Here is a 27140-nt window from a genome sequence, read left to right as displayed (position 1 = left end):
ACATGTAAAGTGTTGGTCCCATGTTTCATGAGCTGAAATAAAAATCCCAGAAATATTACACACACATAAAAAGCATATTTCTCTCAAATTATGTGCACAAATTTGTTTACATCCACCTGACAGGTGTGGCATATCAAAAAGCTGATTAAACAGCATGATCATTACACAAGTGCACCTTGTGCTGGGGACAATAAAAGGCCACTTTAAAATGTGCAGTTTTGTCACACAACACAATGCAACATGTACAGAGGAGTATTTCTGTCTGTAATAAAGTAATTTTATGGGGAAAAACTCATTCTGATTGGCTGGGCCTGGCTCCCCAGTGGGTGGGCTTGGCTGCCAAGTGGGTGGGCCTATGCCCTCCAATGCCCACTCATGGCTGCAGCCCTGCTCAGTCATGTGATATCCATAGATCTAAGCAATGGCAACTAACGTTCTCAAATTTCCAACCTTCATACTCCACTGCTATGACCATTCCTCATGTAACCCGGGCATGCCACCACAGCCCTACTGCCCGGGGAAAACTAGTTTGTGGAAGTCTTAAAAGGAAATAAAAAATAAATGAGAAAAAAATGTTTCACCTAAAGTTGCTTTTCCTCCCATAAAGCTTGTTTTGATGCCAAACACACTAGACTGTAGTTATACCGAGGCTAGTGTGTCACCATATATCAGCCAGAGAGGAATCCAATAAGTTGCATAAATGCTGTATATTGTTGGTATCTCTAATAAAATCCCTCCTCAGCCGGATCTGTTTTAATGGTTGTTATTTATATTTGGTCTGGACAGCTTTATTCCGAACGCCCACAGAAATCATTACAGTTCCCCATGGGGAGGGCATAAGCACTCTGCATTCTCAACACTCGGCGGTTGTGAACGCACACACGCACACACAGAGCACACACGCATGCACACACACACACACACTCCACGTTCCTCTGGGGCAGAGGACTCAGAAGTAGGGAGGTGACAAATGGATAATTTTTCTTAACGGCCAATTTTATAGTTTTTCTATTGAAACGATAAGAAAAATGTATACAATTCCACAACACAGATGGTCTACATCACACTTCCTGCAGAGAGAGAAAGAACATTTGATCATTGGTGCTGCTGCTGCTCTTGCTTTTCACGAGAGTGGCGCGTGTAACTTCTTGTTGTCATCCAATCACAAGACATCAAAACGCAATAGGCTACAGTCATAGGAGCTAGAGACTGCGTGTGGCAAGTTATTAGGAGATATCTAGGCTAATCAATGGAAGATGGAATTAAAATTACAAAGCTAAAAGTTAAATAAAAAAAAGGACAGGTTACAACACCAAGAGCCAACAGGTAAGCCGCTACTTAATAATCTGAATGGAGTTGTTGTTATTTACTGTAGGAAGGGGAGAAAGCACACAGTTAAAGTTATGTAGTCTCAATTAGCCTAGCTAACACTAGCTAGATAGCTTAACTAGCTTCTCTCGGGTTGATGCTGTCAAGACAGGTACTATGTTGTAATTAGATGAGATGATAAATATCTAGCAATAAGTTAGCAGTGTTGTGTATTCACCGATGCCAAGGGAAGTCAGGCTTCCCCAAAAATGTACCAAGAAAATAAGAAAAATACATAACATATTGCATCTTTCGCCTCTGTGTTTCATCATTTTCTTTCAATTCGTAAGAGGCTGAATGTATCTCACTAGAGGAAGCATCCGAGCATGCGAAACAGCGCCCCTCTGTCTCAGTATGTGTAGCCCATCTATCTGATGCTGTCTGGACAAAAAGAGTATGATATTGTTGCCGCCGGTAGCATTAAATGCATCGGGAGCCAGAGAGCATTTGGTCTCCTTTCATAAAACAATTATAGCCAATCAGCGTTGAGCTAAACTGAGTACGCTGTGAATGGTCCTGGAGCAAAACAACAACAAAAAAACGTCAAGGGAAGCCAGGTTGGATTTGGCTTCACAACAATCACATCAAAAGCAAAACGTAATTTACAGAAAAACTTTAAATGTTGCATCTCGTTGTGTCATTGTCCTCCGGTGGCTAGCTAGGTAAAATCGTCCCTTTCCTAAATTAGCCATGGATAGCGATAGGAATTTAGACTTTTAATTAATTTGTATTCATTCTCCGTACTGGCCAATGATTGTAACAGCGATTCAGATCCAACAATAAATTCATACATTGTGTCCCTGGCAGGATGAAAGTTCAATATGTAGCTAGTTGTAGTAGGCTAATGTTAATTAGCTGTCCTGGCGCATCATTGCCCATAAAAGGAAGTTAGGCTAGCAAGCAAGCATTTTAGCCAGGTAGCCTAGGACAACAAAAACTAAAATCGTGTACTGTATGACATAGTCATAGACCATTTCGTCAACATGAAAGAGAGGAGAATGGCATTGGCGTTTCTCTACAAGCAGGGTTAGTGAGTCAACATGTTTTTCTACTTGCGCGCACACACACACAAATCAGTACCATGGACAGCCACATCATATTAGCTTACTTTGATTGGACTAAATGGTTTTTGGTATCTTTTAGTTGTCACTGTATTAGACTAAGCATAGGTGATTTGATGATGTTGAAATGTTGAAGTTGAAATGGTGATGGAATAGTGGAGTGTTTTCTTTGCAACTTGCAGTAACTCTCCATGGTTCTAAATCATTAGTTGTTTAGTAGTCCGAAAATGTTGGAAACATTAACTTGCTTGACCATGCTGTAGGTCATGTAACTGTTTGTTACATTCAATATGCTTTGTGGACTTCACCGGACAGATGTTGGTCTCCAGTTTTGTGATGAAACAACCTTTATTTAACTAGGCAAGTCAGTTAAGAACAAATTCTTATTTATGATGGCCTATCCAAGCCAAACCCGGACGACGCTGGGCCAATTGTGTGCCGCCCTATGGGACTCCCAATCACAGCCGGATGTGATATAGCCTGGATTCGAACCAGGTACTGTAGTGACGCGACTCCTCTTGCACTGAGATGCAGTGCCTTAGACCGCTGCCCCACTCGGGAGCCCAAAATATATCACGGTGGCAAGGCATACTTTTATTTAACTAGGCAAGTCAGTTAAGAACAAATTCTTATTTACAATGACAGCCTACACTGGCCAAACCCGGACGACGCTGGGCCAATTGTGCACCGCCCTATGGGACTCCAAATCACAGCCAGTTGTGTTACAGCCTGGATTCGAACCAGAGTGTCTGTAGTGATGCCTCAAGAACTGAGATGCTGTGCCTTAGGCCGCTGCGCCACTCGGGAGCCCCAGCAAACAGTATGAACTAACAGGTTATAGCGCAAATACAAAGGTTGTTAATATGGCTTTTTTTCTTTTCTTGGCTTCCCCACTGTTTTACACACGCACCGCTACTGTACGTTAGTCGACCAGCGCGAGTTGACTTGATTACTCTCTCTCTCCCCCTCCCTGCTCCCCTTGTCACTCATAGACACACAACACACAGCCCTTACCCCGCTCCATGCTTGAGCAGCTGCTTGGCTTCTCTCTCCCTCCTGCAATACAGAAGAAGAAAGATGATGGTGATGGTGCAACGTTGAAAGTCATTGAGCTCTTCAGTAAGGCCATTCTGCTGCCAATGTTTGTCTACAGCGATAGCATAGCTATGTGCTCGATTTTATACACCTGTCAGCAACGGGGGTTGCTGAAATAGCCGAATCCACTCATTTGAAGGGGTGTCCACATACTTTTGTATATATAGTGTATAAATAAGCAAATGTAAAAGATTTTACGATTACAGTTGATATAAGGAAATCAGTCAATTGAAATAAATTCATTAGGCCCTAATCTATGGATTTCACATGACTAGCAATAAAGATATGCATCTGTTGGTCATAGATATATATATTTTTAAAGGTAGCGGCGTGAAACAGAAAACCGGTCAGTATTTGGTGTGACCACCATTTGCCTCATGAAGCGCTACTAAGGCTGTGGCGGTCATGAAATTTTGTCAGCTGGTGATTGCCAAGCAAATAACTGCCAATCTCACGGTAAATGACCACTAATTAACATAAACACATTTAGCATCTCATGGCTACAATGCATATCCTACAAGCCACTGATTCAGACCTTTGGAACATCTACATTTTAAAAAGTCTAGTACATCCATGTAATATAGCCTACACCATCACAATAAATCCATTATTCATTTTAGACAGAAACAGAAACATGATATGAAAAAAATATGATATGATATGAAAAAAATGTGAAAGAAATATATATTTCAGAAGATCATACTCTGAGTTGTCCTTATGTTAGGGTCCTGATCTGGCTATGCCATATGGATGTGGATGTGGGCTACACTAGTTCATTTAGCAGACAAGATTTGAATATAATTCAGTGGCATTATTTTATAACATGAAGAATACAATTTAACAAAGCTGAATAAAATAGAAATTGGAGAAAATATCCTTTCTGAGGGAGTGCCCACATGCGGCTATTCTGTGTTGAGCAGTTAACAAAGAAACAGGTCCCCCTATTATGCTTCATTTACAGTTATTTATGCAACTTTAGTTGTTCAACAAACGTTGGGCTATATGTTTTGATTTTTAATACATTGTAAGGCTGAATGATGCAACTTTAATGATGATTTGAAAAAAGTAGCATGAAATGCATAAGCTCTGCTTTGTTTCTTGCGCAGTTTGACAAGCAATTGATAATGCCTCAAATTTCCTGGCGGATTCCTCTTTGTGTGACCGTAATGCCCCCAACAAAAATCCATGCCTTAGCGGCCAGTGCCCGTTGGGCTGAATATAATAATTGTAATTCCCTTCTCCCGGCTGCATGCTCCGATGCACCTCTCATTCACATGGTTTTCTCAGATGTCTAAATTCTTATTAACCAATTCCGTCACATGAACGGGCCCTTTTCACATCTGAGTTACGACGTAGGCTACAAGTAGGCTACAACTCTACCCCATAGTACAAAAGTTGACCTTTTCTATTGGTCAACTTGTCCTGTGCGAGAAATAAATATTCCAAACCATCTGGGACAGTTGTGGGATGCGGTAGAAAAAACATTAATACAACCACTAGCAACAACAAAAAAACTTTTATAACCAATGCAACAGATCAGAACGTTTAGCTTAAAATGTTTATCAACTATTTGGCTCTTTCTTCACATTATGAGAGCAGCAATGTGCACACAAATGTTCCAAAATGCAATCAATTAGCAGGAAAACAACATTCTCAAAAGTGACCGCAAATGAGATTATGCACGTAAGGCTTTATTATAAAGGTGCATCTTCCCCAAACTTGAAACTCACACACCGCCCATGTATGCCAGTTAGGCTCTACATCGGTTATAAAGCGGATTAATGTGCTTAATTTTAAGAAGTTATTTGGCCACTTTAGTTGATTCAAACTTTATCAAAACAATTAGGCCTATGGGCTAGGCTACATGAGGAGTGCGACTATGATTTGAAAAAGTTGTAAAAAAAAGGCATGCACTGTTTCTTCCCTTACTGCAAACAAGCTGGGCATCATTCAAGAGATAAGCTAATATTGTCACACATCAGACTATTCTTGATTTAATCTTGTCTTTACATACAGTGCATTCGGAAAGTATTTAGACCCCTTGACTTTTCCAAATGTTTTACGTTACAGCCTTATTCTAAAATGGATTAAATAAAAAATTCTTAACAATCTACACACAATACCTCATATTGACAAAGGGAAGGGGTTTGAATACTTTCCGAATGCATGTATACTAAATAATATACAATGGATATAAAAAGTCTACACACCCCTGTTAAAATGCCAGGTTTTTGTGATGTAAAAGAATGAGACAAAGATAAATCATGCCAGAACTTTTTCTACTGTTACTGTGACCTATAATGTGAACAATTCAATTGAAAAACAAACTGAAATCTTCGAGGGGGAAAAATGAAAAATAAAAACCTTACAATAACCTGGTTGCATAAGTGTGCACACCCTCTTATAACTGGGGATGTGGCTGTGTTCAGAATTAACCAATCACATTCAAACTCATGTTAAATAGAAGTCATTACACACCTGCCATCATTTAAAGTGACTCTGATTAATCACAAATAAAGTTCAGCTGTTCTAGTAGGATTTTCCTGACATTTTCTTAGTTGCATCTCAGAGCAAAAGCCATGGTCCGCAGAGAGCTTCCAAAGCATCAGAGGGATCTCATTGTTGAAAGATATCAGTCAGGAGAAGGGTACAAAATAATTTCCAAAGCATTACATATACCATGGAACACAGTGAAGACAGTCATCATCAAGTAGAGACATTACCAAGAACTGGACGTCCCTCCAAAATGTATGAAAAGACGAGAAGAAAACTGGTCAGGGAGGCTTCCAAGAGGCCTACAGCAACATTAAAGGAACTGAATTTCTGGCAAGTACCGGCTGTGTGCTACGTGACAACAATCTCCCGTATTCTTCATATGAATGGGCTATGGGGTAGGGTGGCAAGACGGAAGCCTTTTCTTACAATGAAAAACATCCAAGCCCGTGGGAAAATGTGTTATGGTCTGATGAAGCTAAGGTTGAACTTTTTGGCCATAATTCCAAAAGGTATGTTTGGCGCAAAAACAACACTGCACATCACCCAAAGAACACCATACCCACAGTGAAGCATGGTGGTGGCAGCATCATGCTTTGGGGCTGTTTTTCTTCAGCTGGAACCGGGGCCTTAGTCAGGGTGGAGGGAATTATGAACAGTTCCAAATACCAGGCAATTTTGGCACAAAACCTTCAGGCATCCGTTAGAAAGCTGAAGATGAAGAGGAAGTTCACCTTTCAGCACGACAACGACCCAAAGCACACATCCAAATCCACGAAAGCATGGCTTCACCAGAAGAAGATTAACGTTTTGGAATGGCCCAGCCAGAGCCCAGACCTGAATCCAATTGAACATCTCTGGGGTGATCAGAAGAGGGCTGTGCACAGGAGATGTCCTCGCAATCTGACAGATTTGGAGCGCTTTTGCAAAGAAGAGTGGGCAAATATTGCCACATCAAGATGTGCCATGCTAATAGACTCCTACACAAAAAGACTGAGTGCTGTAATAAAATCAAAAGGTGCTTCAACAAAGTGTTAGTTTAAGGGTGTGCACACTTATGCAACCAGGTTATTGTGAGTTTTTTATTTTTCCCCCTCAAAGATTTCAGTTTGTTTTTCAATTGAATTGTTCACGTTATAGGTCAAATTAAAGGTGGAAAAAGTTCTGACATGATTTCTTTGTCTCATTCTTTTACATCACAAAAACCTGCCATTTTAACAGGGGTGTGTAGACTTTTTATATCCACTGTGTGTGAAATTTGTTTTGATTTAGAAAGGACCATCTCGAAACAGGGGCAGGGGAAAACAATACATGTAATCTATGCACTTAAATAACGAATGGAGGATCATGCCAGCCAGGTAGGCTAAACTCCTGTTGTAAAGAAAAGCAATATGCTTAATATTAAGAAAGTTGAGATCTAAATATAGTAGGCCTAGCCTATAGAAAGCTGATGGGATCCTCTTTTTAATAGAGGCCATCACTCTGTTTTCTCACGCAATTGCATAGCCTATAGAAATGTTGTGCAACATGAGCTCATGGTCTCTCATGCAGTGTTTGATTTGATTTTCAATTACATTTGCATTGATGTCAGAGTGATTAGAGGGACAATAGTGCTGAGTACCAGGCAGTTACCACGTTTAGTAGGCTACTAATGACCATCAGTAACATTAGAGCTTGGAGAAGCCTAGTTACTATGACTAAACGCAGTCATGACCGCTGGTGTGGTGGTAATATGGTAACTGTAACAGCCCTAAGCGCAACACAGCTTCTTCACATAGAGTTGATCAGGTTGTTGACTGTGGCCTGTGGAATGTTGTCCCACTCCTCTTCAATGGCTGTTCAAAGGTGCTGGACATTGGCGGGAACTGGAACACGCTGTTGTACACGGCAATCCAGAGAATCCCAAACATGCTCAATGGGTGACATGTCTGATGAGTATGAAGGCCATGGAAGAACTGGGACATTTTCAGCTTCCAGGAATTGTCTACAGATCCTTGCGACATGGGGCCGTGCATTATCATGCTGAAACATGGGGGGATGGCGGCAGATGAATGGCACGACAATGGGCCTCAGGATCTCGTCACGGTATCTCTGTGCATTCAAATTGCCATCGATAAAATGCAATTGTGTTCGTAGCTTATGTCTGCCCATACCATAACCCCACCGCCACCATGGGGCACTCTATGCACAACGTTGACATCAGCAAACCGCTCGCCCACACGAAGCCATACATGTGGTCTGGTTGGACGTACTGCCAAATTCTCTAAAATGACTTTGGAGGCAACTTATGGTAGAGAAAACATTAAATTATCTGTCAATAGCTCTGGTGGACATTGCTGCAGTCAGCATGTCAATTGCATTATGTTGTGTTACAAAACTGCACATTTTAGAGTAGCCTTTGACTGACCTCAGATTAAGGTGCACCTGTGTAATGATCATGGTGTTTAACCAGTTCCTTGATATGCCACACCTGTCAGGCAGATGGACTATCTTGGCAAAGGAGAAATACTCACTAACAGGGATGTAAACACATTTTTGCACAAAATCTAAGAGAAATACGCTTTTTGTGCATATGCACATTTTCTGGGATCTTTTATTTTAGCTCATGAAACATGGGACCAACACTTTACATTGTGTTGTGTTTATATTTTTGTTCATATTAACATGACGCTGTAATGCTAAAGTAGCTAATCCATCAGAAACCTAACTGTCAGACTCAGATACTCAGGGGTGCGTCACTTGAGTGGGTTGAGTCACTGACGTGATCTTCCTGTCCGGGTTGGCGCCCCCCCTTGGGTTGGGCCGTGGTGGAGATCTTTGTGGGCTATACTCGGCCTTGTCTCAGGATGGTAAGTTGGTGGTTGAAGGTTTCCCTATATCCTGCCTGTTTGGCCCTGTCCGGGGTATCGTCGGATGGGCCCACAGTGTCTCCCGACCCCTCCTGTCTCAGCCTCCAGTATTTATGCTGCAGTAGTTTATGTGTCGGGGGGCTATTATCTGTTATATCTGGAGTATTTCTCCGATCTTAACCAGTGTCCTGTGTGAATTTAAATACACTCTCTCTCTCTCTCTTTCAGATGCAGAGAGAGAGAGAGAGAGAGAGAGAGAGAGGAGAGAGAGAGAGACCTGAGCCCTAGGACCATGCCTCAGGACTACCTGGCCTGATGACTCCTTGCTGTCCCCAGTCCACCTGGCCGTGCTGCTGCTCCAGTTTCAACTGTTCTGCTTCGGCTATGGAACCCTGACCTGTTCACCGGATGTGCTACCTGTCCCAGACCTGCTGTTTTCAACTCTCTAGAGACAGCAGGAGCGGTAGAGATTCTCTGAATGATCGGCTATGTAAAGCCAACTGACATTTACTCCTGAGGTGCTGACCTGTTGCACCCTCGACAACCACTGTGATTATTATTATTTGACCCTGCTGGTCATTTATGAACATTTGAACATCTTGGCAATGTTCTGTTATAATCTCCACCTGGCACAGCCAGAAGAGGACTGGCCACCCCTCATAGCCTGGTTCCTCTCTAGGTTTCTTCCTAGGTTCTGGCCTTTCTAGGGAGTTTTTCCTAGCCACCGTGCTTCTACACCTGCATTGCTTGCTGTTTGGGGTTTTCGGCTGGGTTTCTGTACAGCACTTTGTGACATCAGCTGATGTCAGAAGGACTTAATAAATACATTTGATTGATTGATACTGTATTGCCACTAGCAACTTTGGTCTCAGCAGTTACCAGCCTAACAATGTTTTCCCTTTAATATTTCCATTGTCTGTGTTTGTGTCAGTCCCCCATTGAGAGCTCATCTTTATTCAGACCTGCATGCTGCTCTAGTGAACACACGCACGCACACACACACACACACACACATTTGTGAACACACACACACATTTGTGCACACACACACTCTTACACAGTTCTCCAGCCTCTCCTTCCGCTTCACTCCCTTAGGCAGCCCCTGCCAGGTTGCCATGGTAACATCTGGAAGCGAGTCCCTTTGTGAAGGTTCTGGAGAGTTAAACTAAAATAAAGGAACATTTTCATTTTCATGCTACTCTCGCTTTCTGCTCCAGCTTCAACATACTGATACAGTACAACAATCCTATGCCGCACGCACCCACGCAAATCCAATTAGACTAGGTATGCCACCAGAGGCTGAAAGCGCTGATATTGCAAAGACTAATCTCAGTTTGAGCTGCAGAGCTGGCTATTGGGAAATAAGGCTAATGGAAACAGTGGAAACACGAAAGAGGCTACCTGGAGAATAGAAGGAGATCAAACACTGGGACTAAACAAACCCATCAAGGTCAGCAAAAAAGATAAGTCCTCTTCTACTACCCTCCAACTTCACTCCCAGGAGAGATTATAGGAGGGGAAAATAAGGGAGAGGGAGGGGTAGAGCGAGAAGGTGGTGGGGGGGGGGGGTAGCTGGCTGTTGTATATCTTATTCATGTTTAGGGAGACAGGCAGGCATGTCATACTAACCTTAGAGCCAGAAAGTGAAGCAATGACTTTCATGCACCTGCTGGCTTGCCACCTGCCACCTGTGTGTCGTTTCATCAAGGTGTCTGTGTTTGTACATGTCTGTATAGGGCGGATGACTGGGCCAGATGAACACCATCTATCCCCATATAACATATTCCAATAACAGGCACAAACCATTGACTGGTATACAGAACTCTCTCAGTCAAGTCAACATGACTGAGCTAGTGTTACAGTGTATGAATTGAAAGGGTTGTCAGTTTGGTGGTTTTACCCATAGAATTTGAATGAATTCTCTACCTATTTCTATGGCTTTACCCTCCTGTTACATTCTGATTCAGAAGAATCTGTATAATAACAACACAAACACATAGAAATGATTAGCATTTATATTCCAAGATATCTACTACAGAGTAATGATGTAAACAAGATGAAATGTACATAACCATATGTCCGTGTTATGATGCACTACAGACAAATCCAACTTACAACATAACATAACCCAACAAGGAGTACTATAAAACAACGATAAAGCTCATCGACTATAAACAAATGAAGGCAGTGAAATATAGACATAAAAGTAATCGACTGTATCACATAGTATTGACAACAAAATCTGAACATAACCATTGTGCTGTTTTATATGTACGTAGATAAAGCTACCTATTACAATACCCTTGTGTATAACTACATACTATGGCTGACTTCCAAATGGCACAGTATTCTCTATATTTTTCACACTTTGACCAGAGCCCCATGGGCCATGGTGAAACTTAGAACACTATATAGGGAATAGTTAACCATTCAGGACACACCCTACAATGTCCTTTAGGTCTAACGTTTTGTTTTTATTTGTGTTTTTAATGGTGGCTGTAGGACAGCTAAAGCCTGACTTTCAGGACATCTCAATGGTCATTAAAAAAACAAAACATATTGGCACTAAAGTAGAACATGAATATTCAAGTGCAATGGTACAGCTCTTAGTAAAAAGCAAGGTCACCTCTTAAGTGCGTACAAGATTAATTTCATCAGTCATCCTTCAACCATAGCTTACTAACCCATTACAATATCATTGCCATGCATCATATTGTGATGCTTTTGCTAAAAAGCATCACAATATGATGCTTTTTACTGATACCAGGCTGACTACCCAACTACTACTGACACGTAGACTTTGCTAATATAGTAACTATATGTCAGACAAAATTGTAAATGACTGAACACAGACTACAAGAAACAACGTGCTATGAAATATGTGCCTTGAAAACAATATAAAAAAAATAATCATAATAATCATAAAGAACAAATCAAATTTTGACATATTTGGTATCATTTACATCCAAAGTATTGTTTACATATAGAGTGCACTTTGTCACAGATGTAATACTTAAAAGTTCATTGAACATACAGTATAGGAATGTTTCTGCCCTATGGTTTTTGACCACGATATGCAGTTGACCCTAATAAAATCTGTACTTCACATAGGTGGTAGTAGTGCAGTGTACTCTACTGTATCATTGATGGATTGCTACGGTCACAACATTATTCCTTAAAAATCACAAGTCCTTCAGATGAAAACAAAGGCGTAGCCAGAGTCAGACAGGCTGAGAAACACACCAAATCCCTTCTGATCATGGCATTTCACCTCATCCTTCACATCTAATGTGTTTACCGCATCCTGCTCGCCTTGTAAATAGAGCTTGTCTGATGAATGTGCGAGCAGCAGTTTATTCCGTCACTAGACAATCAACCACTGACCGACTGGAGAGATTCAGCCTTTTTAGTGATATCTGACCCTCTGCTCTCTCTTTTTCTCCCTGTGGTAACAGAGTAGACGCCATTTCATTTGGGGAGAGCCTAATAAATAGCGCTGGAGAGATGGGGGCTAAAGGACAAGGGAGGGACAGAGAGAGGTAGACTGAAGCAGACTTAGGGCAGTGTGGGCCAGGGAAACAAAGAGATGGAGACTGATACAGGGGTGAGGAAAAAGGGGGAAGGCACTGCAGTAGGGTTGGGCAGGGGAAACAGAGAAATTGATTATGTCAACGGAGGGCCTCAGGCACAAAGGCCCGGTGGCAAACCTGGAGCTGAACTCTAAACAGAGACGGATAAACACACACTGTACATTCATTGACAAATATATACATATAGCAGTATAAAAGTCTCTCTCACAGACAACACTTGGAGACACATATGGAGGGCACCTGGCTCAGAACATGGAGGGCAGAGAGGCAAAGCATGATGGGGACGGGAGATTACTTTACATGTGCCAGATCTGGTTCTTCTTTAAACCTGGCCTAGCTATTTACTATCCAGTCTGAGCCATCAAAGTCAATCCAGTCTGTGATTCCGAGCCTTACTAAATTCATATAAAGTCTTTTGAGCCCTGGATTTGAACCAGAGGGCTTAGGGTCTGTCTGTCCAGCCTCAGAGGTACACAATGTTCTCCTCTCCCCCCTCCTCCCCATCCCCACTCTCCGTCTCCAGGGGGACTAAGGAGGAGAGGACCAGTTGGTGGTCGCCATGGTGAGGTACACCCTGAAACTGTCCAGCCACAGTTGCCGTCGAGGACCACGTCTCCCTCACATAGCTGTGTGTGTTTATATCTGTATGGGTATAAATACATTATGATTATATTCATTAATATTAAAGAGATAGTTCACTCATAATACAAAATGACACATATTACAAAATGACACAAAAGTATCTACAATGAATTGTGAAGCAAAAATAAAACGTACTTATAGATGATTTGAACATACTGCGAAAAATGCTAATATCGGTCCCATGACTTGAATGGGATTTGTGCCACAAATGCTAAAATGTTAGCAAGTAGAAACAGTGCCAGGGAAACTAAACCAAAGCATGGATTCATACCTTGTCAATCGGAAACCATTATGTAATTTGGATGAAGTATCCCTTTAAGCAATTAATCATAGATATTAATCATAGATATTCAAACTTAACCAACCACCAGCATTAAAGGCCCAGTACGTGATTTTTTTATATATATTTCCACACCGTGAGATTGGAATAATACTGTGAAATTGTGAAAATTATGATAATGCCCTTTTAGTGTACGAGCGGTATGAAAAGACCACCTGAAATTGGTGGGATGGAGTTTTGGCCTGGCTGGTGACATCACCAGGTGGTAAATTAGTTAATAGTCCGATAAAAAAGAGAGTTCCAAACCTCTCTGCCAATAACAGCTAGTTTTCAGTTTTCCCCTCCCCACTCAGACCACTCCCAGACAGTCCTAGCTAGTGCTGAGCGATTAGTGCTTTTTGAATTTGGTTTCGGTTAGAATATTTTTTTTAATCATTAAATGCACTATGTATTATGTGGGTTGAATGCTGTAACTGCTTATCACTTATAACCATTCAACATACTTTGTTGTAGTTTTTTGTACTTTTCCCCCTTTTTCTCTCCAATTTCGTGATATCCAATTGGTAGTTAACAGTCTTATCCCATACGGACTCGGGAGAGGCGAAGGTCGAGAGCCATGCGTCCTCCGAAACACGACCCTGTGTGTCAAGAAGCAGACTTCGGTCGCCAGTTGTACGGTGTTTCCTCCGACACATTGGTGTGGCTGGCTTCCGGGTTAAGCGAGCAGTGTGTCAAGAAGCAGTGTAGAACATTGATTCATGACACACTGCTCGCTTAACCCGGAAGCCAGCCACACCAATGTGTCGGAGGAAACACCGTACAATTGGCGACTGAAGTCAGCTTGTAGGGCACCAGGCCCGCCACAAAGAATCGCTAGAGCGCGATGGGACAAGGACATCCCGGCAGGCGAAACCCTCCTCGAAACAGGATGACGCTGGGCCAATTGTGCGCCGCCTCATGGGTCTCCCGGTTACGGCTGGCTAGCCTAGCGCGTCACCCCCAACGTAGCATTGCGGACTTCTCCATTGACAATGATTGACTTCCGCCGGAACCCAAAGAGTTTCATGCATCTGGTGGACATGAGGTGAACGAAACACAGACCGGACAAGTAGCCACGCGATGGATTATGGTCATTTTAGTTCATTATAACGTTTTCTGCCCTAAACTATGTAGAACATCTGTTGGAAAATCCCTACTACATCGCACAGTTTGGGCATGATATGATTTATCTCTAGAGAAACTGCAGTGCAAGGTGCGCATTGAGCTCTCAGAAAAAAAACCGGAACGAAATGGAATTGAAATAATTGAACCAACGTCGGTCAATTAGTTATTTAAAAAACAAAAAAAAGAATTGACATTTTGGTTAATCGCATAGCAGTAGTCCTACCAAAATTGTTGCTTAAGCTTTTTTCGTTTATTTTGTACCATTTTAATTGAAAACAATCAAATCTATTTCATTGTTATCCAGAATGTATTTGATATTGAGATAGAAATGGCTGCATTGGACCTTTAACTATCTCTCTCACATACAACAGCCAGACATGAACAATAATAATTTTAAGCGAAACACACAGAGCCAGAGGAGAGAAGGGAAGGAGGGAACGACAAAGGAGAAAGAGGGATGAAGAGAAACCGAACAGGAAAGAAAATATAAAATAATAGAACAGCTAGCTAGATAAATAGCCCATCAGGATGGACCCGGCTGACTGCCCACTATAATGAGTTCATCCTAAAATTGTTGAGCCTCATCCATCTCCTCTCTAACTACATACATCAACCACCGCAGCTGTGTGTAGGGGGGTGTGTGTGTCATACATCAACGACCGCAGCTGTGTGTGGATGTGTGTGTGGGTGTGTCATACATAAACCCCTGCAGCTGTGTGTGTGTGTGTGTGTGTGTGTGTGTGTGTGTGTGTGTGTGTGTGTGTGTGTGTGTGTGTGTGTGTGATACATCAACCACTGCAGCTGCATGCAGTAGTGTCCTGTTTCCTCCCAGCACAAGAGATTCAATGAATAACACAGCCTCAGTTCAGCCATTGATAAAAAAAAGAGAGTTTCACTGACTGTTGTCATTTTGGCACTGTCATCATTATCATTAGGAACAAAAATGACACCTGCAAGCCCAGATGGGGCCCTCAGAATGAGGAAGGAGGGAGAGTGTGTGTGTGTCTCTGTGTTTGTGTTGATGCGTGCATCACAGGAGGCCTCTGAGGGGAGGACGGCTCATAATAATGTCTGGAACGGAGCAAATGGAATGACATCAAAGAAATGGAAACCGGGTGTTCAATGTATTTGACACCATTCCACCTATTCCGCTCCAGCCATTACCACGAGCCCGTCCTCCCCAATTAAGGTGCCACCAACAACCTGTGGCATGCATGCATTTGTGCACATGTGTGCATGTACGTGCACACGCAAGTGTGCGCTTGTGTGTGTGTGTGTGTGTGTGCATGCGTAGGACAGGTGCATAGCCATGGCCTTGGAGTGAGTGAAGGGAGTGTTCGACCATTAGATCATTAGGTGGGGTGAGTTACATCCAGAGGGGTGGATACTGTCTAGCAGTAGGTGTGCTGTTGTGGCTGTGGTAAAAGATGGTGTGGTCTATAAATCGCCTTATTGTGTTCCCATAGGAATTGTTTAATTTTAATTGAACCTTTATTTCACTAGGCAAGTCAGTTAAGAACAAATTCTTATTTACAATGACAGCCTACCGAGGAACAGTGCCTTGTTCAGATGCAGAACGACAGATTTTTACCTTGTCAGCTAGGGGATTCGATCCAGCAAACCTTTCAGTTACTGGCCCAGCGCTCTAACCACTAGGCTACCTGCCGCCCCAGAATGTGTCAGACTGTCTAAATACCACTGGTGTGTGTGTGTGTGTGTGTATGTGCGTGCGTGAGTGCATGCCACTGTTAGCCATGATCTTAGGCTTTTCACTGGGTTCTGATAGACGGGGCTGTACTGTAAAGCCATAGGACACAGACTTTCTCACTTGTCACTACACTCCTCACAGGGACGTGGGTCAGACTGATCGGAAGGCTACAAGAAATGGAGGACATTTTGGAAATGCAATAGAAGGGATTTACTGTTCAAATCAGTGACATAAAATGCAATGGGATATTTTGAATGAATTTAACACCACGTGTAATGTCAGGAGGCTTGTCAATTCATTAAAATGCCTCAGGATGATCTTCACACTAAGGTACACTCACAGAACTACAATGAGATTCTATTTCTATGGGTCCAGTACAGTAACTCACTACACCGTCATAGTGAGCACTGATCTTCATAGCTTTTATAACATCTTTCTTTTCAGACGCAAACTAGTATTCTGGTACATTACTTATTTTCAAAAGGCCATAATTATTCAACAGCTAGGCGAGATGAGAATATCTGATTGGAATCATTGGATCATAAGTTGTTTCAGGAAATTCAGTCTTTCCAGTTTTTCCATTATCACTGTGTAGGATGACATTATGGAAATCCTGAGAGAGGGAACAATCCCAAAGGCCCTGTGTGAGGGAGCAGAACAGTCCACACCTGGAGGTGAGGATGAGAAATAGAATCAAACTTCTGATAGCTCTGAGCAAGATATGGAGGATTTCCATCTGAAATAAGACCTTTTTTTGGATCAAATACTAGATAAATAAACATTATATAAAAAATATTCAAGGTGAGATATTGGTTTCCTGGAAGCTATTCTAGTTGTGGGATGTGAGAGTTCTGTGATGTGGGATCGTATACAGACTCAGAGTGCACTAATACAGTATACCACCAAATACAATGCATGAAATAGTAATGAATTGTGGTTAGATCTTATACCGTCTATGAGATCAATAGAAGGTAAGAAGGTGAGACACACTGTACATACAAAAGTATGTGGATGGGATTCTGTTAGATGACTAATGTGATGTAGATGGTCGAGCGGCTTCACTGTAAGTATAATGTATGTTTTATATGTGACCCATTTCAGGAAACAAGGCGTATGTCGCAAGTTACGACTTCACAGGAGAGACATTTATTTGAATGTTGTTGTTTTTTTGTCAAAATGCGTTTTTAGGCAGAAATGCCTTCTGGAACATGTGAACTTTCATGTGCCTTAATAACAAACTTGTATGCCATCTGTAAATACAAATAAAATAGTTAAATTGTGAGCCTTGTTGGTTAAGCCACAGAAACAGACACCAACCTTCCCACTAGCCATGATTGGCTGAGATAATGAGTGGACTAAACATGTGTAACAGTGTAGGTTCCGTCCCTCTCTTCGCCCCAACCTGGGCTCGAACCAGGGACCCTTGCACACATCAACAACTGACACCCCACGAAGCATCGTTACCCATCGCGCCACAAAAGCCGCGGCCCTTGCAACGCAAGGGGCAAGCCTACTTCAAGTCTCAGAGCGAGTGACGTCACCGATTGAAACGCTATTAGCGCGCACCACCGCTAACTAACTAGCCATTTCACATCGGTTACACATGCCGAGAGAGGAGTTTGGATTGGTCTGCCATATAGAAGAGCTGGTCAGTCTGTGTTTGTAATCCTATTGAACGCAGATATAACACGTGTCTAATTTTGACAGAAAGTGGTTTCATTTCAAGCTAAAGTGTACTGTTAGCTAGCTAGCTCCCTAGCTAACGTTACGTGTATGACGTTATCATTTGTGTCCTAGAGCCGTTTGCTTTGCTAGTTAGAGCCTAATGTTAGCTAGCTAACATTGAACCTGGTTGGTTAGCTCCCAGGAGATTCATGCAGGGTAGTAATGACATGATTTGGCACAATGTTCATTGTTGTTTAACTCGCTAACGTTACGTGACGTGTGTGACCTTACACGTTATTTACCTAGCTAGGTTCATTTTTTACCTAGCTAGCTACATGTCTTAAGCTAAAGTGTACAACACCCGTTGAATATGGCTAGTGTCAGTAAACGTCGGCAAAAAAGCATAATGAAATTGTTGCCAATGCATTGTGCCAACTGTAAAGTTTGGTGGAGGAGGAATAATGGTCTGGGGCTGTTTTTCATGGTTCGGGCTAGGCCTCTTAGTTCCAGTGAAGGGAAATCTTAACGCTACAGCATACTATTCTAGAAATTCTAGATGACTCTGTGCTTCCAACTTTGTGGTAACAGTTTGGTGACTGGTCCTGTTTCAGCATGACAATGTCCCGATGCACAAAGCAAGGTCCATACAGAAATGTTTTGTCGAGATCGGTGTGGAAGAACTTGACTGGCCTGCACAGACCCTGACCTCAAACCCATCAAACACCTTTGGGATGAATTGGACCGTCGAGGGCAAGCAAGGCCCGATCTCACCTAACATCAGTGCTCGACCTCACTAATGCCCTTGTAGCTGAATGGTATTAAGTCCCCGCAGCAATGTTCCAAGTCAACATTTAGCGGAAAGCCTTCCCAGAAGAGTTGAGGCTGTTATAGCAGCAAAGGGGGGACCAAATCCATATCAATGCCGATGATTTTGGAATGAGATGTTCGACAAGCAGGTGTCCACATACTTTTGGTCATGTAGTGTTTATAGTGGAAGAATGGAAGAGTGTGGAGGAGAATGAACTCCTTGAGAGGGAAGACAACATATGCGTCCCAAAAGGAACCCTATATCCTATAAAGTGTCCTACTTTTGAACAGACCCCTAAGGATGGTCAAAAGTAGTGTGCTAAATAGGGAATAGGGTGTCATTTGGGATGCAGACACCATTCAAGCAGCGGGACACTAATCCGAACGCTTATAATAAATCCTGCTACACCCATCAAACAGGCAAAGCATCAATACAGGACTAAGATCGAATCCTACTATACCAGCTCTGACGCTCGTCAGATGTGGCAGGGCTTGCAAACAATCACGGATTACAAAGGGAAACCCAGCCGCAAGCTGCCCAGTGGCGCGAGCCTACCAGACGAGCTAAATGCCTTCTTTGCACGCTTCGAGGGTAGCAACACTGAACCATGCATGAGAGCACCAGCTGCTCTGGATGACTGTGGGATCACACTCTCCATAGCCAATGTAAGTAATAACATTAAATAGGTTAATATTCACAAGTCCGCAGGGCCAGACGGATTACCAGGACGCGTTCTCAGAGCATGCGCTGACCTGCTGGCAAGTGTCTTCAGTGACATTTTCAAACTCTCCCTGACCCAGTCTGTAATACCAACATGTTTCAAGCTGACCATCATAGTCCCTGTGCCAAGGGAATGTCAAAGTAGCCTGTCTAAACGACAATCGCCCTGTCAACTCACATCTGTAGCCATGAAATGCTTTGACAGGCTGGTCATGGCTCACATCAACACCATCATTCCAGACACCTTGGATCCAGTCCAATTCGCATACCGCCCCAACAGATTCACAGATGACGCACTCCAACCTGCCCTTTCCCATCTGGACAAAAGTAACACCTTCAACACCATAGTGCCCTCCAAGCTCATCACTAAGCTAAGAATCCTGGGATTGAACACCTCCCTCCGCAACTGGATCCTGGACAACCTGAAAGGCTGACCCCAGGTGGTGAGGGAAGGCAACAACACATCCGCCACGCTGACCCTCAACAGAGGGGCCCCTCCTGTACTCCCTGTTCACCCACGACTGCGTGGCTGGCATGACTCCAACACCATCATTTGGTATTTGGTATTTTATTAGGATCCCCATTAGCTGTTGCACAAGGAGCAGCTACTCTTCCTGGGGTCCACACAAAACATGAAACATGACAATACAGAACATTAATAGACAAGAACACCTCAAGGACAGAACTACATCAATTGAAAAAATGTGCCTACATATCAATACATACACACAAACGGTCTTGATCAAATAGGGGAGATGTGTTTTGCCATGAGGTGTTGCTTTATCTTTTTTCTGAAACCAGGTTTGCTGTTCACTTGCGCAATAAGACGGAACGGAGTTCATTGCAATAATGGCTCTACACAATACTGTACACTTTCTTAAATTTGTTCTGGATTTGGGGACTGTGAAAAGACCCCTGGTGGCATGTCTGGTGGGGTAAGTGTGTGTGTTAGAGCTGTGTGTAAATTCCCTAAGCAAACCATTTGGGATTTTCAACACTTTAATGTTTTTATAAAAATAAGTAATGCAGTCAGTCTCCCCTCAACTCTTAGCCAAGAGAGACTGGCATGCATTGTATTTATATCAGCCCTCTGATTACAATAAAGAGCAAGACGTGATGCTCTGTTCTGGGCCAGCTGCAGCTTAACTAGGTCTTTCCTTGCAGCACTCGACCACACAACTGGACAATAATCCAGATTAGACAAAACTAGAGCCTGCAGGCCTTGCTTTTTGGAGTGAGGTGTCAAAAAAGCAGAGCATCTCTTTATTATGGACAGACCTCTCCCCATCTTTACTACCATTGAATCTATACGTTTTGACTATGACAGTTTACAATCTAAGGTAACGCCAAGTAATTTAGTCTCCTCAATTTGTTCAACAGCCACACCATTCATTACCAGATTCAGCTGAAGTCTAGAGCTAAGGGAATGATTTGCACCAAATACAATGCTCTTAGATTTAGAGATGTTCAGGACCAGTTTATTTCTGGCCAACCATTCCAAAACAGACTGCAACTCTTTGTTAAGGGTTTCAGTGAATTCATTAGCTGTGGTTGCCGATGCGTATATGGTTTAATCATCAGCATACATGGACACATATGCTTTGTTTAATGCCAGCGGCAGGTCATTGGTAAGTTTGCAGATGACACGACGGTGGTAGGCCTGATCATCGACAATGATAAGTGTGGTGCCAGGACAACAATCTCTCCCTCAATGTCAGCAAGACAAAGGAGCTGATCGTGGACTACAGGAAATGGAGGACCGAGCACACCCCCAATCCAAATCAAATGTTATTTGTCACATGCGTCGAATACAACAGGAGTAGACCTTAAAAAACCTCTTAAGGATCCGCCCATTTTTTTTAATTTTCGCCTGAGATGACATACTCAAATCTAACTGTCTGTAGCTCAGGCCCTGAAGCAAGAATATGCACATTCTTGGTACCATTTGAAAGGAAACACTTTGAAGTTTGTGGAAATGTGAAAGGAATGTAGGAGAATATAACACAATTGATCTGGTAAAAGATAATACAAAGAAAAAAAAAAAACTTTATTTTGTATTTTATTTGTACCATCATCTTTGAAATGTAAGAGAAAGGCCATAATGTATTATTCCAGCCTAGGTGCAATAGACATTGTGGCCACTAGATGGCAGCAGTGTGTGTGTGTGTGTGTGTGTGTGTGTGTGTGTATGTGTGTGTGTGCAAAGTTTTAGACTGATCAAATGAACCATTGCATTTCTGTTAAAAAATTTGTGTCAAGACTGCCCAAATATGGCTAATTTGTTTATTAATAACTTTTTATGTTCAAAATTGTGCACTCTCCTCAAACAATAGCATGGTATTCCTTCACTGTAATAGCTACTGTAAATTGGACAGTGCAGGTAGATTAACAAGAATTTAAGCTTTCTGCCAATATCAGATTTGTCTATGTCCTGGGAAATATTCTTGTTACTTACAACCTCATGCTAATCGCATTAGCCTACGCTAACTCAACTGTCCCATGGAAGGGACACTGATCCCGAAAAAGTTTTAATTATAAGCCCTTAACCAGCAATGCTTTAAGAAGTTTAAAAAAAATAGAAAATAAGTGTTAAGTAAAAAACAGAAATTAAAAGGGAAAACATTTATTAAACAGCAGCAGTAAAATAACAAGCGAGGCTATATACAGGGGGTACCGGTACAGAGTCAATGTGCGGGGGCACCGGTTAGTCACATGGATGGGGCTGTAGTGGAGCAGGTCAAGAGCTTCAAGTTCCTCAGTGTCCAAATCACTAAGGACCTATCATGGTCCAAACACACCAAACCAGTCGTGAAGAGAGCACGACAATGCCTCCTCCCCTCAGGATGCTGAGAAGATTTGGCATGGGCCCTCAGATCTTCAAAACATTCTACAGCTGCATCATTGAGAGCATATTGACTGGCTGTATCACCCCTTGGTATGGCAACTGCTTGGCATCCGACCATAAGGTGCTACGGAAGGTAGTGAGTATGGCCCGGCCAAGTACATCACTGGGGCTGAGCTCCCTGCCATCCAGGACCTCTATACCAGGCGGTGTCAGAGGAAGGCCCTAAAAATTGTCAAAGACTCCAGCCACCCAAGTCATAGTATGTTCTCTCTGCTACCACACGGCAAGCGGTACCGGAGAGCAAAGGCTCCTGAACAGCTTCTACCTCCAAGTCATAAGACAGCTGAACAGTTAATCAAATGGCTACCCTGACTATTTGCATTGACCCCGTTTTTATTTGCACCAACTTTCTTGCACCGGCTCTATGCACATTTACTGGATTCCATACACACACACACACACACACACACACACACACACACACACACACACACACACACACACACACACACACACACACACACACACACACACACACACACACACACGCATTTTGACGCCACACTCACAAATAGAATAGACACACTTTCACACCCTTCACATACTGTACACTGCTGCTACTCTGTTTATTATCTATCCTGATTACCTAGTCACTTTTAACCCTACCCACATGTACAGTACATATTACCTCAATTATCTCGTGCCCCTGCACATTGACTCAGAACCAGTACTCCTTGTATATAGTCTTGTTATTGTATTACACTTTTCTTACTTTTTAACTATGCATTGTTGGGAAAGGGCTCGTAAGTAAGCATTTCATAGTAAAATCTACACCTGTTGTATTCGGCGCATGTGAAAAATAACATTTTATTTGAACATCCGTCAATCCTGCTGACCTGTCAGATAACATACTGTACATCTCTAACTGGACAGGAGCAGTGCGTTATGGGGACTGTCTGGGGTCGCAGAGGGATGCATTGTGGGTAAGATGTCAGGTATGATCAGGCCCTGTGGTAGATGGGGTTAGAAGTATCCACACCTCTGTCTTATTGACAAGAGACTGTGATTCTACGGTGGCTCATGTGTGGTCAATAACAGTAGGGGATAATAAGGCGATCGATGGAGAGAGATTGTGCTCTGGTCGCAATCTTTAGTAAACAATGCAGCAGCCTGTTTTACTGATATTTACTATAGCGAAAACCATTAAACAGGCCATTAAAACAGGAGCATCCCTTCTAGTGTATATTCAACACGTGGCCCTCATTATAGCTAGTAATACTTTCACCTCACTGGTGTAATGTACATGTTACACCAGTGAGGTATAACAGTTGAAACCTGTGAGGCACATAGACGCAGACAGATGTCGGCTGACACGTCAGCAGTTAAATACAGATGAATATGTGTGTGCATCTCTCATCCCTTCCTCCCCTCCTCCTCCTCCTCCTGCGATGACAAATCGTGCTGTAATGAGTTTTGTAAAGATTTTTCAGATCAATGTTCCAACCCATCAGCCATGGGGCTCTGAGCTGTGATCCACTAGCTGTTGTCCGCCCCGGCCCCCGACGCGCGATAGATAGAGAAAACATAGATTTTTTTTCTCTCTCCTAAGCGAGAAAGGGGCCGGTGCTGGTGGAGGTGGTCGTGGGCGGAGTGGGGGGGGGTCAGGGTTGAGGGGGTTTCTTTGCCAGAAGACACTGATTAACTGGGAAAGAAGAACAAACAAGGCCTCACATCTCTACGGAAACTGAGACAGCCTTGTGGGGTGTGTGTGTGGGGTGCGTATGTGTGTGTCATACATCAACCACCACAGCTGCATGCTGTAGTGTGCTGAATTATATTTGCTTTCACATGTGTGTGTGTGTGTGTGTGTGTGTGTGTGTGTGTGTGTGTGTGTGTGTGTGTGTGTGTGTGTGTGTGTGTGTACAAAGGTTGTGTTTACTCTCTCACAGGTAGCAGGTAGGACTCATGATATCATGTGTTATCACAGACAGACAGACAGACAGAGCGAGAGAGAGAGAGAGAGAGAGATAGAGAGAGAGAAAGATACAGGAGAAAAATATTCTGTTATATTGCTGATGCCACATGTAGTTATATGGTATTTAGCAGTCAATGACAGATCCCATCATATCATCCTGTGTGTTATCAGTCAAATTCAGCAGAGAAAGCCTGAATTCATCCTGTATTTAGGATTAGAGAATAAACAAATCTCTTTAACAGACATGGATTCACACAACTTTACTGAGCTGGGTCTTACCGTTGGGTGTGTGCTCTGTCCCCTGTCTACCTGAGGTTGTGTAGAGGTACCCAGTGACACCGGCACCCCCCGCCCAGCACTGGGGTGTGTTTGTGTCAGGGTGGAGCGGGGGAGCCTTGGAGAGGGAGAGGGGTTGGAGCGTGTGTCTCTGGCTGGAGCGGGCCAGTATGGTGTTCAGGCTGTTGTGGGCTCGAGGGTCATCTCCGTATCCCAGGGACCCACCTCTCTGGTGCTGCTGCATGTGGTGGTGCACGTGGCGGTTGTTAAGCACCTTCGATGTGGTGAACGCTGCCTCGTTGACAAACACTGAGCCGGCATTGTCAAGATGGACGCCGGACTGACCAGGAAGTGAGTCCTATGGGAGAATAAAGGAGAAGAATGCCATGTTAACACAACTCTGACCATGATGACAGCATGAACATAAATATACAGGGAAACCATTATGCAACATTATGTTATTGTGTACATAATGTTGCTGCTACCGTCTCTTATGACCGAAAATAACTTCCGGACATCAGAAAAGCGATTACTCACCGCGAACTGGAAGAAACGTTTTCCTTTAACGAGTCCGACGAGAAGGATATGCTGCTTTCACTGGAACAGGCCCAGATCCACACCTTTTGTGTGAAGAAAAGACGCCGGAAAAGATCGAGGATCCTTCTGAGAATCCGTAGGCGAGCGAGTAAACTCCCAATGCCTGCCATTCTTGCTAACGTGCAATCGTTAGAAAATAAAATTGATGACCTACTATTAAGATTATCCTACCAACGGGACATTAAAAACTGTAACATCTTATGTTTCACCGAAATGTAGCTGAATGAAGAAAAGGACAATATAGAGCTGGCGGGATTTTCCATGCACCGGCAGAACAGAGACGCTACCTCTGATAAGACGAGGGGTGGGGGTGAGTGTCTTTTTGTCAATAACAGCTGGTACGCGATGTCTAATATTAAAGAAGTCTCGAGGTATTGCTCGCCTGAGGTAGAGTACCTTATGATAAGCTGTCGACCACACAATCTACCAAGAGAGTTGTCATCTGTATTATTCTTAGCCATCTATTTACCACCACAAATCGAAGCTGGCACTAAGACCACTCTCAACCAACTCTATAAGGCCATAAGGAAAGATGAAAATGCTCGCCCAGAAGCGGCGCTCCTAGTGGCCGGGGACTTTAATGCAGGCAAATTAAAATCAGTTTTACCACATTTTTACCAGCATGTCACATGTGCAACCAGGGGGGAAAAAAATCCTAAAAGCTCTCCCCCGCCCTCCATTTGGCAAATCTGACCACAATTCTGTCCTCCTGATTCCTGCTTACAAGCAAAAACTAAAGCAGAAAGTACCAGTGACTCGCTCAATATGGAAGTGGTCAGATGACGCGGATGCTACACTACAGGACTGTTTTGCTAGCACAGACTGGAATATGTTCCGGGATTAATCCAATGGCATTGAGGAATACACCACCACAGTCATCGGCTTCATCAATAAGTGCATCGATGACGTCGTCCCCACAGTGACTGTACGTACATATCCCAACCAGAAGCCATGGATTACAGGCAACATCTGCATCGAGCTAAAAGCTAGAGATGCAACTTTCAAGGAGCGGGAGCCTAATCCAGACGCTTATAAGAAATCCCGCTATGTCCTCAGACCATCAAACCATCAAACAAGTAAAGCATCAATACAGGATTAAGATTGAATCCTACTACACTGGCTCTGATGCTCGTCGGATGTGGCAGGGCTTGAAAACTATTACGGACTACAAAGGGAAACCCAGACGCGAGCTGTCCAGTGACGCGAGCCTACCAGACGAGCTAAGTGCCTTTTATGCTCGCTTCGAGGCAAGCAACACTGAAGCACCCATGAGAGAGCCAGCTGTTCTGGACGACTGTGTAATAACGCTCTCGGTAGCCGATGTGAACAAAACCTTTAAACAGGTCAATATTCGCAAAGCCGCGGGGCCAGATGGATTACCAGGACGTGTACTCAAAGCATGCGCGCACCAACTGTCAAGTGTCTTCACTGACATTTTCAACTTCTCCCTGACCGAGTCTGTAATACCTACATGTTTCAAGCAGACCACCACAGTCCCTCCCTGTGGCCAAGGAAGCGAAGGTAACTTGCCTAAATGATTACAGCCCTGTGGCACTCACGTCAGTAGCCATGAAGTGCTTGAAAGCCTGGTCATGGCTCACATCAACACCATCATGCCAGAAACTCTAGACCTACTCCAATTCGCATACCACCCCAAAAGGTCCACAGATGACACAATCTCAATCACATTCCACACCGCCCTTTCTCACCTGGACAAAAGGAACACCTATGTGAGAATGCTGTTCATCGACTACAGCTCAGCATTCAACACCATAGTGACCACAAAGCTCTGGGACTAAACACCTCCCTCTGCAACTAGATCCTGGACTTCCTGACGGGCCGCCCCCAGGTGGTAAGGGTAGGAAACAACATGTCTGCCACGCTGATCCTTAACACTGGGGCCCCTCAGGGGTGTGTACTTAGTGCCCTCCTGTATTCCCTGTTCACCCCTGACTGCGTGGCCAAACACGACTCCAACACCATCATTAAGTTTGCTGACGACAA

General features: G+C 43.3%; 1 protein-coding gene across 6 annotated transcripts in view; it reads right to left on the bottom strand.

The window, feature by feature from the left end:
- Positions 1 to 10863: 10863 nt before the first annotated feature.
- The window catches only part of arhgef28a (Rho guanine nucleotide exchange factor (GEF) 28a), a 107575-nt gene continuing 91298 nt past the window's right edge, over positions 10864 to 27140 (bottom strand). For all 6 annotated transcript variants that reach the window (XM_014128070.2, XM_014128071.2, XM_045689857.1 and 3 more), the window contains 2 exons: positions 24543 to 24897; positions 10864 to 13098 (listed from right to left, as the gene is read on the bottom strand). In XM_014128070.2, coding sequence (XP_013983545.2) covers positions 12920 to 13098; positions 24543 to 24897 — 534 coding nt within the window. In that variant the 3' untranslated portion in view covers positions 10864 to 12919. The remainder of the gene's footprint in view (positions 13099 to 24542; positions 24898 to 27140) is intronic.

Source organism: Salmo salar, chromosome ssa11 (genome assembly GCF_905237065.1).
Source record: "Salmo salar chromosome ssa11, Ssal_v3.1, whole genome shotgun sequence".
Classification (NCBI taxonomy): domain Eukaryota; kingdom Metazoa; phylum Chordata; class Actinopteri; order Salmoniformes; family Salmonidae; genus Salmo; species Salmo salar.
Note: the sequence above shows the minus strand (reverse complement) of the source record. Positions and strands in the feature narration are given on the sequence as shown.